General features: G+C 41.7%; 1 protein-coding gene across 1 annotated transcript in view; it reads right to left on the minus strand.

Annotated features, from left to right (window-relative positions):
- Positions 1–912: 912 nt before the first annotated feature.
- The window catches only part of LOC309564193 (alpha-2-macroglobulin-like), a 125,865-nt gene continuing 110,416 nt past the window's right edge, over positions 913–16,361 (minus strand). The window contains exons 30-36 of the mRNA XM_082268824.1: positions 15,238–15,453; positions 12,784–12,908; positions 10,102–10,192; positions 8,999–9,061; positions 6,862–6,964; positions 3,367–3,421; positions 913–1,024 (exon numbers count right to left, since the gene is read on the minus strand). Of these exons, the coding sequence (XP_082124950.1) occupies positions 3,372–3,421; positions 6,862–6,964; positions 8,999–9,061; positions 10,102–10,192; positions 12,784–12,908; positions 15,238–15,453 (648 nt within the window). The 3' untranslated portion in view covers positions 913–1,024; positions 3,367–3,371. The remainder of the gene's footprint in view (positions 1,025–3,366; positions 3,422–6,861; positions 6,965–8,998; positions 9,062–10,101; positions 10,193–12,783; positions 12,909–15,237; positions 15,454–16,361) is intronic.

Genomic DNA, 16,361 nt, shown 5'->3' on the forward strand with positions numbered 1-16,361 from the left:
CAGGCACAAGGCAACGGGATTCAGGGTACCAAGTACAGGCAGAAGCAGGATAATAGCTAGCAGTATCTGGCAGCATGAAAACACACTGGCGCGAGGGGGACTAATATGGGAAGACTAAAATACCCTCCCAGCAGCCAACATCAGTTAGAAATTGATTTCTGGGCTCTTCTTGGCTGATGGGAGACACCCGCTGGTGGACACTGGAGTTACAAACCTCCACCCAGGGAACCACAGTTCCACCACCAGCCCACAATTCAGAGACTTCTGTAAGGGCTTGATCCAAACTGTCAAACCCGGTATTATTGCAAGATGCCAGCTGAGGAAAGGGGGGGGGGGGCTTCAGCTGATACCTTTGTATAATAAACGCTTTGATTTTACCTTTCTGTGTCACAAACTTTTATACAGGGCGCTACTCAATACCCACCCCAGAGTTTTGCCATTCGCTGAGTGTTCTCCAAGATACCATCAGAGAGGTAGCAGCCCAAGACCAGAACAAAGTTCAACGACACCTTCACTGCACATCAACCCCTGTGTGAAGGACTGAATTCTACGATATATCAAATAATATTAACACCTCACTCCGATTAGTCCACCCCTACATATCAACTAGGCTGAATGCTAGTGCAATAGTGCATTCCTTGCCTGCTGAGGTTTGGAGGTGATACATACATACACACATACACACATACACACACACACAAACACACATACACATACACATACACATACACATACACATACACGGGGAACAATCAAACCCCAGCTTGGAACACACCAAAAAACACTTTCCTCCCCCAAAATAGAATACGGTTACTGTACAAGTTAAATACTATTGCCTTAACTTTGATATTGACCGGTGTAAATAAGAAAATTCACAACCATGATATTTGTTAAACTTTTTTTATTGAACTTTCCAGCATTAGATTTTTTTTCCATACAGGTTATGTAACTAGTGTGACCTAGAAAGCAGTACAGCAGTTTGGTCGATGAGCTGAGGCTGACCAAATCTTCAGAACTTCTTTTCCTGCAAGCAAATAACAGACTAATCAGATATATAACCTAAATGTAGGGTTATCCCATAGTCAGACAAGACTACCAATGCCAATATGTATATCGCCACTGCTAGGACCAGAACCCACCACCAACTATAACCCCTCATTTTTGATGGGGGGGGGGGTTGCAATGTGAACAGGAATCCTGGGAAGCATCTGTGTACTACCTGCCCCCCTCCTCCAGCACACAAGGGAATTGACAGCCTCACCTGTACATGTTTTTCTATGAGACTGTGTAGAGTGTGGTGTGTCTTTACACTTGGCTCCCCTCTTTATACTCTACAATGTGTGACATCAGATCCCGGCCCCCTGCCTGCTATAGCTCTGAGATGCTGTGTAAAAAGGTGTGCTTTAGAAGGCTGTAGAGAAGAGATTGCTGCAGATAATTAGTTACAACTTATGGAGGATTTGTTTCCCTTCTATGTATCAATTGAGGCCAGTCGCTTTACTGGGTATATGTAAGGGTTACAACCAATTTAAGGCAGTGGATTGATTTTATATGGGCTGCCAGTGCACATAACACCAGGTATGCACAGCACAACACAGAAATGGCTTACCTTTGAATGTACTAAAATGCACTGCTCTACTTAGGGGGACATTCAAAATTAATAGCACTGCATTACTTCGTATCATACAATACATACATAGTTATAGTTTGTGAGGTTGAAAAAAAAAAAAAACATCAGTCCATCCAGTTCAACCTATGATGTGTGTGGGTTTGCTGTTAACCGTACATTGTATACCCCTCTATGTTGTGGTTTTTAAGGTGCCCATCTCATAGTTTTTTGAAACCATCGATGCTCCCTGCTGATACGACTGCTTGTGGAACAGAATTTCACATCCTTACTGCTCTGAAAGTAAAGAACCCCCTACGTATTTGAAGCTTAAACTGTTCTTCCTCTAGTTTTAGTGAGTGGCCACGTGTCTTCTTGTATTCCCTTTCCCTAAAAAGTTTGTTCCTTATGCTAGGGTCCTCACCAGTACAGTATTTGTACATTGACATCATATCCCCTCTCAAGCGTCTCTTCTCCAGAGAATAAGTTCAGTGCTTGTAGTCTTTTCCTCATAGCTGATGTCCTCCATTCCCCTAATTATTTTTGTTGCCCTTCTCTGGACTCTCTCCAGTTCCAGCACATCCTTCCGGAGGACCGGTGCCCAGAACTGGACGGACTACTCCAGATGTGGCCGGACCAGAGTCTTGCAGAGAGGGAGAATAATCTCTTTATTTCTGGAGTGAATCCCCTTTTTTTATACATGCCAGTATTCTGTTGGCTTTGCATGCCACTACCAAGCCTGTTTTCCACCAGAACCACCAGGTCATTTTCCATCTTAGATTCACCCAGAGGTTCCCCTCCTACTGTATAGCAAAATTAGGTTTTTACCATATTATGAATGGTTTCCCAACAGAATTCCAGCTACAAAAAGTGAATAAAAGGGAAGAGGCTGCAGTAATGTCTTGCTGCCACTTTATATAGGTTTGCCAGCTATTGTCATGTTGATACTTGGTTTCAAAAATATATATTGTGTTCTGCGATAATGTGTTAATATTTTATTGTTTTTGTAGAATCTACTCTTTTTGCAATCCCCCCCTGAGGAAGACATTTCAATGCTGAAACGCATTGGGGTGCAACCTCACATCTTTCTGTACGAGTTTTGTAGGGTTTACATGTAAATTCTATATATGAGAGATATACATTTTACAATGAGTTTGCTTTTAAACATCATGAATAAAATTGGTTACATTTAATCTTGTTGTAATTTCCTCTTGGTGCTGTTAAAATATCATCCATATTTTATCTGGTCTTGCTGCCACTAAACGTCATGATTGTTCCATGTCTAATGATAGCAAGCATCCTTTACCCCACTTCCTCTGCACAGGCTCTCCTGGACCGACCATGGGGAACCCTCATCCTGTTAGCCTGGGCTCAGAGTACTACTGCCCCAAATAGTGCTCACTTTATGTGAGTGCCTATTATTGAAGCATTAAGGACAACCCACCTCCTCTAGAGGAAGAGGGGAAGGTCATGTAAGGTTGATGGATAGACTTCTAGGAAAAAAAAAAAAAAAAAAAGGAAGCAAGGAGACATCAGGAGGGGGTGGAGGGAGGACAGTCAGGACTCTTATTGTCACTTGAAAGACATTTGGCTCTATGTGCATGAGAAACAGATATAACGGTATGCATTATATTTTCCCATTACGATTCTGCACCAAAATCAGTGCATCACCCCGCAGCATTGACATTCCAGTTTTATTACTTTTATTCTGCACATTGGAAATTATTGCATATACATAGAATTATGCTAAGCAGCCTTACTTTGTTTAGCCTGAAAGAGTGCACGGGTGGTGCAATTCAGCAGAGCCATTTTCATCTGTTAAAAAAAATTAGAGGCAAATAAGGTGCAATACAATACAAAGAGCAGAAAAAAACTCACCAATAAACAGTGCCAAATGTGTGTAAATCTGAATAGACAGCAATAAAAGACTCATCCAGGGGGTCCACTGACTTTAATAAAATTAGAAGCCAGTGTCATAGGTTAGGGCAGGCTTGGATCCTATGCCAAGCTTTTTTTTTCATTGTCAATTTCCCCCCTGAGGAGACTTCCTGCCCCAGAGACACTGAGGGCAACGCTGAGTTAACATCCTGGTTTTTCCCTCTGCTAAACATTCTCTATGGAAATTTTGTATCTTTATCCTTAGTTGAGTCTTTTTACCATGTTAGCCAATAAGGCACCTTTCACACGGGGTGGAATCGTTTGACAGACTCAGCTTGCTCGGCAAGGACTGCTCTGTTGATCCCCGTTGGACAGGCGGATGACAGGTCTGTCTCCGCTCACTGTGCAGAGACTGACCTGTCAAGTCCTGCTCATTTATGGGGAGATCGGATGAAAACGGGCAGCCTGTCTGTTTTCATCTGATCCAACCCTCTGGACAAATGGCGAATCACCATTTGTTGATTTTCAGCAGATCTGGTCGGTCAGAAGCCAGGCGGGTGTCAGCGGACACGTGTCCGCTAACATTCACCTCCTAATAGAGAATGGGTGGCCCAATTGGGCCCGCCTGAAAAACAGGCGGAAACGATTGGTCTGATCGCGTGAAAGGGGCCAGAGTATCACTTATCACTTCCAATTACCATTGTCACAAGGAAGAAGCTAATTGGAGTGCCATCTGCACTCCATTATCTTCAGTGGAAGGCAGGTGAGACATCAGGGGACTAAAAACGCCCGATGTCTCATTAAAGAGGACTTCTTCACTAACACTGGTATAAAATTATAATCTTGTCTTTTATTCACATAAGGTAAAAGGCATGTAGGCAGGTGTAGTTTGACCTTCTAGACCAGGTGGGGCTGTTCTGCAGCCACCATTTAGAGAGGAGGACAGGGGAACGCAGGTTCCTCTGTAGGTGTCATCAAATGGGCAGTGTCTGATTGGTCGTTGCTCCTCCGCTGGCCTCCATTTCCATCTTTAGTGTGGGCAGTGCTAATAAATAGCACTGGCCATCAGTTGGTGTGCATTTTTGTGTGAGATTTGTTTAGGGACAGGAACCTGCTAGTTAAGGAGAGTACCTAGCATGTACCTACCAGGAAAGGTTAAAGGACCTTAACATGTATAGCTTGGAAGAAAGAAGAGACAGAGGGGATATGATAGAAACTTTTAAATACATAAAGGGAATCAACTCGGTAAAGGAGGAGAGCATATTTAAAAGAAGAAAAACTACCACAAGAGGACACAGTTTTAAATTAGAGGGGCAAAGGTTTAAAAGTAATATGAGGAAGTATTACTTTATTGAGAGAGTAGTGGATGCATGGAATAACCTTCCTGCAGAAGTGGTAGCTGAAAATACAGTGAAGGAGTTTAAGCATGCATGGGATAGGCATAAGGCTATCCTTCATATAAGATAGGGCCAGGGACTATTCATACGATTCAGATATATTGGGCAGACTAGATGGGCCAAATGGTTCTTATCTGCCGACACATTCTATGTTTCTATAGGGAGAGGTTCCAGTGGAGGGACAGAATAGGGACTGTTCAGCAGTTCTACAGACCGGAGCTTTTCTGCTAGGTGCTTTGTTGCACAACTGCCTTCCAGCCGTCTCTTCTGCCAGATGTTGTCGGCATCAGAGTTATCACTCTCTGCAATTTCTACACAGTTCTCTTAGTGCTGTTGGCCAGTTTGGCGTTGCCACAAAGACCAGGTTACTGTTTAGTTGGAAATTTTACGTTAATACACATTGGATCTCTGTGTGTCTTCCCTTCCCAGTGGGTATCAAACTATTCAGCCCCGCCTACAGACCGACATCGCAGGCCAATGTTTTGGGAACTTGCAGGATCCATTTTTTAGGGCAGGAAAAAAAAAAAAAAAAAAAAGGGGCCGGGATACTGCAAGACCCATAAACGTCAGCCTGGGATGCCGGTTACCTTATGTGAATAAAAGGACAAGATTATGTGATCATGAAGATCCCTATTTTACAATGATTGTATGGTGGTGCCATCCACCAAGTCACTGCAGCACCCTACACAAACTGTTTGCAAGCCTGTAAGGACTGCGATTGATAAAACTTCCCAATTAAAGGAGGACCCGTCACAAAGAGTTCATATCCGATTTGGGATATAAAAGTTTTAGTGAAAAAAAAATATATAATAATTCACACCAAAGTACTTCGAACCCCCCTTAAAAACATCGAGTCTGCCCCACCCACAAAAGGTAAACACATCCTTCAGGGCGCCTATGTGTGAAAACATGTTCCATCGTTGTGCATTCCTGACTTAGGCCCCTTTCACACATAAGGTCCTTTCAGTTCAGTCACGTCAAAATGCATCCGTTTTTCATCCGCTTTTCCATCCTTTTTTTACATCCACTACCAATGCAAAAACCAATGAAAAGCGGACCGTTTTTCATCTGTCAAAAAACGGATCGGACAAAAAACGGACAAATAGGGCACTCATCCGTTCAAAAAAAAAAAAAACTGACATTGACGGAAGTGGATGAAAACGGATATGAACGGATGATCCGTTTTTACATAGAGATGCATTGATGTCCGTTTTTTATCCGTCAACGGAAGGATGAAAAACAGACAAACGGACAGCATGTGTGAAAGGAGCCAAAGAGCAATAATTCTAGGGCCATGGTTCAGTTAACTCTAAACTGATGACCCCAAGGGGCTTTTAAATCGCTGCCTATTAAAAATATAGGCTACTGAAGTTTGTCGTCATTGTGCATACAGGCTCAATTTTAAAGCTTGACATATTGGTTATTGGTTATTTCAGTGCAATCTCATTCTTTTTAGATTTATCATAAATTCAGAAAATACAGTGATTAAAAAAGTGTTCCTTTCATTTTTTTGAGCAGAGTATAGCATCAAGTCAATTAAACAATTTAATTTTTGAGCTATACACCTATATCTAGAGTTTGTGAGCCCCAAACTGAAATATATTAAAATTTGCTGAAAATGTGCTTGATAAACAGTTGCGCAAATTTTGGATTACAAAAAGTGGAATTAAAAATATATTATCCAGGGGCTCTGCCTTCAGAAAATATGTTGTGAGGGGGATATGTAATGTTGAGGCCTAAAATTATTTTTGAACATGTGTGCAAAAATGAAAAAAACTGCATAAGCAACTCTGCAAGTGAAAGGGTTAAAGAGGTTTAAAAAAAAGGATAAAAACACAAAAAAGTGCATGTATTGCAGAGATGGTTTTCACTTTTGCCTTAAAATACACTTTAAAAACTGTAAATATTCATGGGCTTCAAATACTCATAGATCTGGAATTGGGATAAAAATCCAGATTTAAAGCAGAATGTGTATGTCACCTTTCTCATAGTAGGAATAGACCTTCACTGTTCTTGGCTGGAAGTTCTCCACTCTGGGTCTCATTTCTTGTGTCACAGTAAAGGAGACACCTTCGCTGGTCATCTGCAAAATGCAAACAAAAATAATCAGTTTAGACATCAAAAAATAAAATGGGTTTACTTTTTGCCCTGCACCAATTTGTAAGATTGATCACAGGGGATTATGCAGGAGGGCTCTCCTCCAATTAGGCTGCTAAGCTACATTTTTGGCTTTATTGCAGTCATTGGAGCAGTGGTTGATTTTTTGTCTGGTCACGGTTTCCTATCTGGGGTGCTTAATTTCCCTCACCAGCATCTGGAAGAAGTTTTTAGAATATAGAGCAGGGAGATTCAAATGACCAGCATGAATATTTATTATGTTCCAACCAATCCCTGAAGATGGCATCCAGAAGGTAGCTGGGGAGGTGATAAAATGTTTGGGAGGCCTGGCTACATTGTTCTATCCTCTCCAGGGCGCAGTCCAGTTCTCCTAGAGCTGCTGCCCCTGGGAGATAGCCACCAAGACATTTGCAGTCTGGGCCTCAGGAGATGGGCTGAAGGCCTAGAGGAGAGTGCCAATGGGTTTTTGCTGGAGGGCACTGTTCGGAAGTCCATGTCTGGAGATGGATCTGTTCTCTCCCTTGGTGAGGATCTACCTGTGGATGCTGGGTAGCAAGCAGCTCCTGGGACATCATGAGTAAAGCCAGATTTGGGAGTGTAGCGTGTGCTTGCTTCTATAAGAATTTTCTGTTCTGGAGTTTGTCCTCTGACTGCTGATATAATTTTAAAGTATCCTGTGACCCTAAACTCCTCTCCTATTAAAGCTCAGCAATAAATAAAACAAAATCTCCTAGGCAGAAAATTCCAAAGACAGAGGTTCAGTCTGGCATTGTTGAGGCTGGATGTCAGGATTGTTTAGCCCTCCTGATCCTTAACTGTCTGTCTCCTTCCAGCATCCGGGTTTTGGCTGTGATACATTCTGTTTGTCAACCTGCAAGGTGACTGATGTGGACAGTCTCTGGATGGAGACCAAACCAGATTTAAGCCAGCCAAGCCTGCAGTCTCATGCTTGTTATAGCATGTGTAATACGTGCTCAAGCTCCGTTTGTCTGCCCTGTTCCTTTGCCTGCTCTGCGGTCTGGATTGCCTTGCTGACAACCTCAGTTTGGATTGACTATTCTGACCTCTGCCTGCCTTTCGACTACAGATTTGACCTGGACTATTCTGAACCTTGCCTGCCTTGTATCTAGACTGTCATTGAACCATTCGGTCTATCTGCCAACCGCAAGTACCAAATTGCTGTGCTCAGCAAGCGCATGTCCTGGCATGTTAGCCAGGCACTATAGCATTGTGTACAAGTCCTGGGGGCAACTGAGTACCAGTAGGCCTGCTTGCCTTATAGCAGCCCACTTTCCTATAGGTGAAGAACACTGAGGCCAGCTATAGTGCCTGACCACCTGTGTTAGGGGTGACACTGGAGATGGGACCATCATATTGACTACATCCTGAGGCCTAGGGTCTATGCATGTGCGAGTCGATTAACTTAAGGAGATTGGTTATTTGTCCCTAAATTGCACTAATGGTTATAGAAACTCTTTGGCATCCCTTGTGTTTAGTTTTGGTTTTAGGATGCTTTCTGTCCCTATGGAAATGGTCCACATGGACAACGCTCTTTAGTGAATATACACATACTTTGTTTTTAAAGACCATGCCCAACCACATGGGTAACCTATCCTACTCACACGTGCCTTTGAAGAAGACGTATGAATGTTCAAATTGAGCCTGCATATGGAACGTTCTAGTGGGTATCAACTTATGTGTAGAACATACAGTATGAACATTTTGTTATAGCGCTGCAGGTATACTTTTATATTTGTATACTTAAATAGGAGTTTAATATATGCATTTGTGTGGTACCAGTAGTACCTTAAGTGCCCTTCAAAGTCCTTTAGCTACAAAAATTGGGTTTGGTCTATCCCCTAGATGGAGCCATTATTGCCGGTGTGCGCAGGACTGAGCCTGGCAGCCTCTGTACTAGCAAGGGAGACCTGTGAAAATTCTCAGTTGCGCCTCTGTGGGTGAGCTCTACATTCAGAATTCACTTCAGGAGAGGACTTACCTCATTTAAATACACAATGAGATGGTTATTCTTCTGTTCAACTTTGGGAAACATAGCTTGCAGCTGAAAATTAAAAACAAACAAGTATAAGAAAACCAGGTGACAAATAGCACACAATTCAAGTTTGACACCGAGTATTATAAGATGAGAACCCTAAAGTTCACCATACAATTTGATTGTCTCAACATGAAACTATAAAAACAAAACAAAATCTAAACTACAACTTCATTGTTCAAGAGCCCGCCTGACTGGTTTGTCTAGGCAAGCATCCCGATCATTCGAAAAAAAATAAAATCCTGATTATGCCAAAATTTGTGGCCACCTGACTATTTTGGCTTAAGTTTAACTTCTCACATTTTAAAACCACAGCCATTAACTTGGGATCCCCACTCCTTCAATCTTTGGGACTATAAACAGCCATCAAGATTTTGGAGTGTGTCTGGAGGAATTTGTGCTTAAAGGGGTTGTAAAGACAGAAGGCATCCTCCGGCTTCTGCTTTAACATTGCACTTTTGTGAGTGTACCTTCCCATTTTTTAAGGCTTTGTAGTTCACACTGGATTCCCCTATCTGAGGTGGGCTGCATTCGTCAAGCATTGGGCCCTGTATAAACTTGTAGCCATTTCCCTCTGTGAAAAACCTCTGAGCACTGGGAGTGATTGTTTTTCTTTTCTTTTTCTTCTTTTCTTATGAGGATGCTCAAGTTGTTGAACACCAAAACTAGTCAACCATGTCTTTATGGAGCTGGCTTTGTACAAAGTGGCACAGTCATGCTTGAACAGAAGTGGATCTTCCTCAAAATTGCAACAAAGCTGAACCCGTACCCTTGTCTCAATGGTCTGTAAGCTGTAGCAGTCACAATACCCTTCACTCACATGGAGGTCTTATGGCAATATGGGACATTTACAGGCAAGTTTTTCACGACCAGTATTCTCCTTTAAGTCCTTCCTGTGCATCTGCCACAAACTCAGTGTTGGAATTTGAGCACTTTAACCATTTTTTTTTTGCGCTGCACCCCCTAGCCGGCCCCTCTATTGTTCCCATATCAAATCCCTTATGACGCTTTGCCAGGTAGAATCTGCCACATGGCTTTAAGAACCATACCTTAGAAAGAGAATTAAATTCCACTGAATATCCGGATAAGAGAGGGATGTCTATCAGAGCCATGTCGGACTTGTTCTGAATACCATGATAGCTGAGAAAAAAAAAAAAAAAAAAAAGTAAAGCAATAAGCGCAAGTAACAAACGAAACAAAAAAACAAAACAAAAAACTGTACAGGGACTTGTTCACACGTCTTAACTTTGGATTGGAGCCTTGCGTAGAGCCAACTTTTACAAAACAGTCGCAGAGCTTTCACCAAGTTTTGTTGAAGCCTTTAAAGTACCCTTTAGCTTCGGTTTGGGGAGGTTAAACACAGATCTTAATGAAAGTGCTGACTGTCACGACACATTTATACAGCTGTAGCTGTAAAATGGTTGATGGCAATTTATCCAGTACCATTTATAAAATGGCACTGGATAAAGCACCCCCGGGCAGTTGCTGCACCCATTAACACCAGTGAAGTGAGCAGTCCTCAAACCGGATGGAAAGATGAATGAATTAATGAGTGCAAGTAACCCCCCCCCCCATATACATTCTGCACATTAACCCCCTTAATCTCCATTCTCTAGCTGTATTTACCCTGTACAATAACCCCTTCACCTCTTACTTCCATGTATGACCTGTAGGTGCTGTATCTAGTGCACCATTACCAAGTTCCATGTTGTAACACCCTTAATCACAGCATGTTGCTTGATTTCCAAAAATTAGTTAATCTTGGTGGGGGTCTATTTTTCAACAAGTCATTTTGGGGGGTGTTTGCATTGTCCTGTTATTTTTAACAGAGTAAGGAAAACCCCATTTTTTTTTTCCAAAATATTTCATCTGGTTTTATTTATATAGTAAAAAAATAACCCAGGGGTTACTAAATACAAAGAAAGGTCTAAAAGTTACTGTCATGCAACACTGTACCCAAATTAATACTTAATTAGTTAAATGGGCCATGGTGGATAAACATGTCCATTTGGTCACTTCTGAGTTCAGCTGATCTGTGCTCCATTAGCTTCAGTGGTAGGCAAGGGTGACATCAGGAAATGCAATCACATAGGAAGATATTGATCCCCTATATGATAGCAATAAAGCCAATTTAAAAAAAATAAATAAAAAAATAAAAGCCCACTGCCTCTATGTACACATACAGAACATAAAAATGCATGTGATGGATGTGCCTATATACGAAAACCACCTCTGCACTACACATTGCCATGAACGTTGGAGAGCAATAATTCTAGAACATAATTGTTAATACTAAACTGATAACCTGTGGACAATTTTGGGTCTTACCTTGGTGACCGATTCAAGGTTTTTAAAGTGATTGTAAAGTGCCGTTTGAAAAAAACAAACATGTTATGTTATATTTACCTGCTCCATTGCAGTGGATTTGCACAGAGCCTCCCAGACCCTTCTCTTCTCAGGTCCCTCTTTGCAGCTCCTAGCCCCTCCCTCCTATCAAGTGCCTGCCCCCCCCATAACTGCAGCTTTGTCCATTCAGTCACAGGAGCTGCCGTTTGGCCCCGCCCATCTCGCTTAGTTGGCTGAATGAGTGATTGACAGTCACGGGAGCCAATGGCACCGCTGCTGTGTCTCAGCCAATTAGGAGGGAGAGTCCCAGACGGCCGAGGGACTCGTGGAGATCGCTGGACAGAGATTGGGTTCAGGTGAGTATTAGGGGGTGCTGGGGAGGCTGTTACACACAGGTTTTTTTATCTTCATGCATTAAAATGCATGAAGACAAAAAACCTGACTTTACAGCTCCTTTAAGGCTCGACATGTTGGGTATCCGTTTACTCATTGCAACCTCATTTTTTTTCTATTTGACAAAAAAATAGGTAATGTATGTGCTTGTGTAACTTTAGTGAACTATTTACCAAAATGTACAATTTGTAAAACCTTTGAGTAAAGATCATGCAAAAAAAATAAAATAAAAATCGGAACGGCAACCATTTTTCAGGATCTCGCATGACAATCGAATGCTTGGAGGTTTTACCCAAGCTTCAGGCCTAACCTAAAATTTTGAATTTACTAACAACGTTTGAGCTTTTATATCAAGGAACAAAATTGCAACTAATCCCATTTTATTCTCCAGGGTCCTTGCTTTAAGAAAATATACTGTTTGAAGGGGTTTAACTATTTTCCAGGTCTAAAATGTGCAAAAAAAAAAAAAATGATGGCTTTGAAGGATGTGCGGACAAAGTGTTCTGGAAGTCTCACAAATGCTTTGCAAAAGCTTGCAAAACAACACTTGTTTGTTATATACAAGCTGAAGCTCCAAAAGTTATACCAGCCTATGACTTCCTCCTAGATCAATGTGAAGAAATAGATATTTCTGAGTGATGGTAAAAGGTGAATTGTGATCTTCTCTGGTTTCCATCAATTGTTCCACTGGTGGCTCTTCATTTGTGCTTCCATTCATATTTTTGTACGAGTTATAGGTAGCGTTATACAGCATAATTTATTTTAAATTTGAAAACCGTAAACTATTTTTGATTAGGGTCCCCTTGCTGGTTGGCAGGTGCTTCAAAATTTGTTTAATCTATGCCCCACTTAAGGGGTTATGCAGAGATCTGCAACTAGCACATGACAACATTCTCTATTTTACCTCTACAAATTATGGCATTCAGTTAATTGCAGATCTTCTATTAAAAAACAAAAAGCAGCTGAAGAAATGAAAGACAATTTTTTCCTACCTGGCATTTACTTGACAGTCAACCAAGTACGCCACTCCATTCTTGCAATTGCCTGGAAATGTGGTCACGGACAATGAAAAGGCAGAATTTAACTTTTTCACCGGAACGTTGAACTCAACTCCAGTCTGAAGGGAATATACACAAACAGCATATGTTAGCTTGTCTAATTATTGCTCCTTGAATGCATATGACAAATACAAAAAGGTAGCCTGGGATCCATTCACTATGGAATGAAGGAAAGGAGGATCAAAAAGCAGATAAGGTAGGCACCTGTAGATGTTGTACAGAGGAATGGATCGCCGCTACACCTGCAAACCTAGGTGAATAAACCAAGTAGCAGCCTCAGCCTACATGTCTCCACCAAACCGCACACCCGGATGCTATTTGGTGGAGACATGTAGGCTGAGTCCATGCCCTATCTGATCGGGAGTAGCGGCAAGCCTTTCCTCTTTACATTTACTAGCCCTCTGGATTGGTATCAGGACAAGCCTGCACCCCATTCTCTGGAACACCGGGATACGCTTTTCATCTCTACTTTGAGCGACACCAAAAGCAATACAACAGGGTATAGATGTGCGGAGTTTTTAAAAAAAAGTTCCAAGACTTACTGTTCGATCTGTATTTCCATCCTTCTCTATAGTAATAAGCAACAGCTACTGACTAAAAGAAAACTTGATTGTGGAGCCAAAGTCTTGACGGGATGTGCAAGGTGGCAGTGGAGAGTCTCAAAATAAGTTTAGAATCAGGATGTGCCTTTCGAGGCACATTGGACAACTTTTTTGGATGCCCCAAGGACATGTACCAGTATGCCTAATTATAAGGGAGCACCTCAGAAGAGATATATCATCTAAAAAGAGGGTTGTGTGGAAATGTGGTCACTGCCACCTAAAAGCATTTATGCAAGCTATCCCTCAATTTTAAAGGGCATAAGGAAAGATGGTAGTCCACACGTCTAGTAAAATCCCCTTTATTATAGCAAATCAATAAAAACATATCTAAAAACACAAAGAGGGGGAAATCATCACCAGCTAACATGTTCGTGCAGCCTTAGCATTTCGTCATAGCTGACTTTAAGCTATGACCAAGAGCTACGGGAACGTGAAACACATTAGCTGCTGATGTCCTTCCCCTCCATTTGTGTTTGTGGAGACGTTTGTTGGACTTGCTGAAATAAAAGGACCTTTTACTGGACATGCAGCCAACCAGAATTATTTTTGTTCATTTGAATCCGTGATGGACAGGGCCAGCACCTGGTCTCTGTATTAGTGAAGGTGAAGATGGGAGACTGACCTAAAGTGATGTTTATGCACATCTATCCCTCAATATTATTTGGAAATAGTGGAGTTTGTTGGGGGAGAAGTAGGTGTGTTCCTAGTATACTTTACTAGTAAATTAAAATTTGGGTATAGCCAGCATCCACTCCCCAGTTGCCTACAAAACTGGAGAAGGCATGAAAGGGGATCCTGGAAAAAGCTGAAATGTACCAAGTATTGTTTTGTTCATTTAAGTAGAGAATGGAGGTTGCATCATGCAGTAAATATGGTATCAAAACAAAATTAAAGGATGGGTTTATGTCCCGTGCACATCATTCTCCATAGGTACCATCCTTAATCCAAATTGTATCCAATTGTCACTCCAACCACCAAACCAATGTAGGAAGAAGGGAAGAGACAAAAAAAAAAAAAAAAAAGTGGGGGGGCGACTTCTAGAGAGAATAAACATCCTAAAAATAGAACCCCAAATATTATTACTAAAGTTAAAAGGGTATACAACATATAATGAAACCATCAAGCCACTCATCAACTATATCATTCCACAGAATACAGCAATTTGGATATGGCTCTTGTGAGCAACACATTTCACAGTTATGCTTCCTCAGGATCTATGCTATAAGCCAAAACACAATCCTTTAGAGCATAGAGGGCTGCTTCCAACATCAAACCCCCATAAAATAGAAAAAAAAAAAAAAAAAAAATCGAAGGAGCATGACCCCAAGGAAGGTGGAATGATCTCAGCATTTCCAATACCGGAGCCCATGTCCCTCCACACTCAAGGCATGTGCAATCCACTAGACAAAGATGGCGACGGGGCCAAGTCTATTGGCTCTAGAGGGTACATTTAAAGTTCCATTTTGTATGCCTCCCCCCACCCTCCCTCTTTGGTTTGGTGGTTGAAGTGAAACTTGGATACTAAAACTGCAGTGAACAAAATCTGGTGCAGCTGTACAATTAGCTTCCAGGTTTCTCAAAGCTTAATTGAACAAGTTGATGTTAGAAGCCGATTGGCTACCATGCACAGCTGCACCAGATTTTGCACTCTCCCATTTTAGTAAAATTGGCCCTATGTGCAATTACAGTGTAGTAAATATTGAGAACTTTTCTATCCAAAGTTTAGCTCCATGTTGATAATTTACCAGGTTGTCAATTCTAAAAATGATCAGCAATAGAATGTTACCTGCAACAGCACACAGCCATTCCCAGACACCACCATGCTGTAGCTCCCAGGAACTTGAGGAAGAGCCTCAGACTGGAGGAGGATTCTGCTTGATTGGTCAACACTGAATTCTTTGATGACTTGATCTCCACTTTTCAGCTGAACAGTATTTGTGGCATTTTTCTGGTACACCAGGGCTCCAAAACTAGACAGGGCATCCAGCACTGCCACGGTGTCCTGAGGGGGGAATAAAAAAAAAAAAAAAAAACGAGCAGTTAAGTATATCCAAAACACTTTATTTGTATTTGATGTGCAGAAACAATCAGCACTTGTAGAAAAATAGAGGAAGCAGGAAGAAAAAAAAATAAGGAGGTTGGTACAAAAGCCTTATAGAAAATACAGCCAAGAGTTTTGCAGTGCCATAAGTAAATATTGAAAATGTAATTAACCAAATCTGAAAAATCTGTATAAATAGGTCACACAAATCATCTGTATAGTGAAAAAAAAAAAAAAAAAAAAATACAAAACTGACCAATACATTTCAAAATAGTGAAACATGCTCTTTCTGCAAAAAGTTCACAGTGCATAAAATATTGTGCATCTATTGTGTATCCATCATCATATCCAGTCAGGAGTAAATCTTCCGATTTGTGGCCACACCGCACCCTCTAGTGAATGTCACACTCTCCAGAAATATATGCTGCAAATTGTGTAGCAAAACCAGCCTGATTCAACCACAGTCCACTCCTTCCTTGTGTAGCATCCTCAGTGTAGGATGCTAGGTAAAATTTGTTTTTGGCTCCTTCTAGTCAAGGGAGCAGTGGTGGTTCTGGCTGGGAGTTTGATTGCTCCCCCGTCTCTGGAAGAAGCTTCCAGAGCCTAGGCCAGGAGATTTAAAAAAACAGACTGAATATTTATCATGCCCTAGCCAATCCCTGGAGAGGAGTGTCCAGCAGGGGCTGGAAAGGCGATACATAGTCTAAGCAGGGGCGTAACTACAGGGGTTGCAGGGGTTGCGATTGCTACCGGGCCCCATGCTCCAGGGGGCCCAGTAGCAAACCAGTGGGTGAACTTCCAGGATTACAAAAGTCACACTTGCGACCGGGCCCTGGCATTGCACCACTGTGGGGAGGCCCAAAGATTGC

The sequence above is a fragment of the Pelophylax lessonae genome (assembly GCF_965119305.1).
Source record: "Pelophylax lessonae genome assembly, chromosome: 9".
NCBI classification, from domain to species: domain Eukaryota; kingdom Metazoa; phylum Chordata; class Amphibia; order Anura; family Ranidae; genus Pelophylax; species Pelophylax lessonae.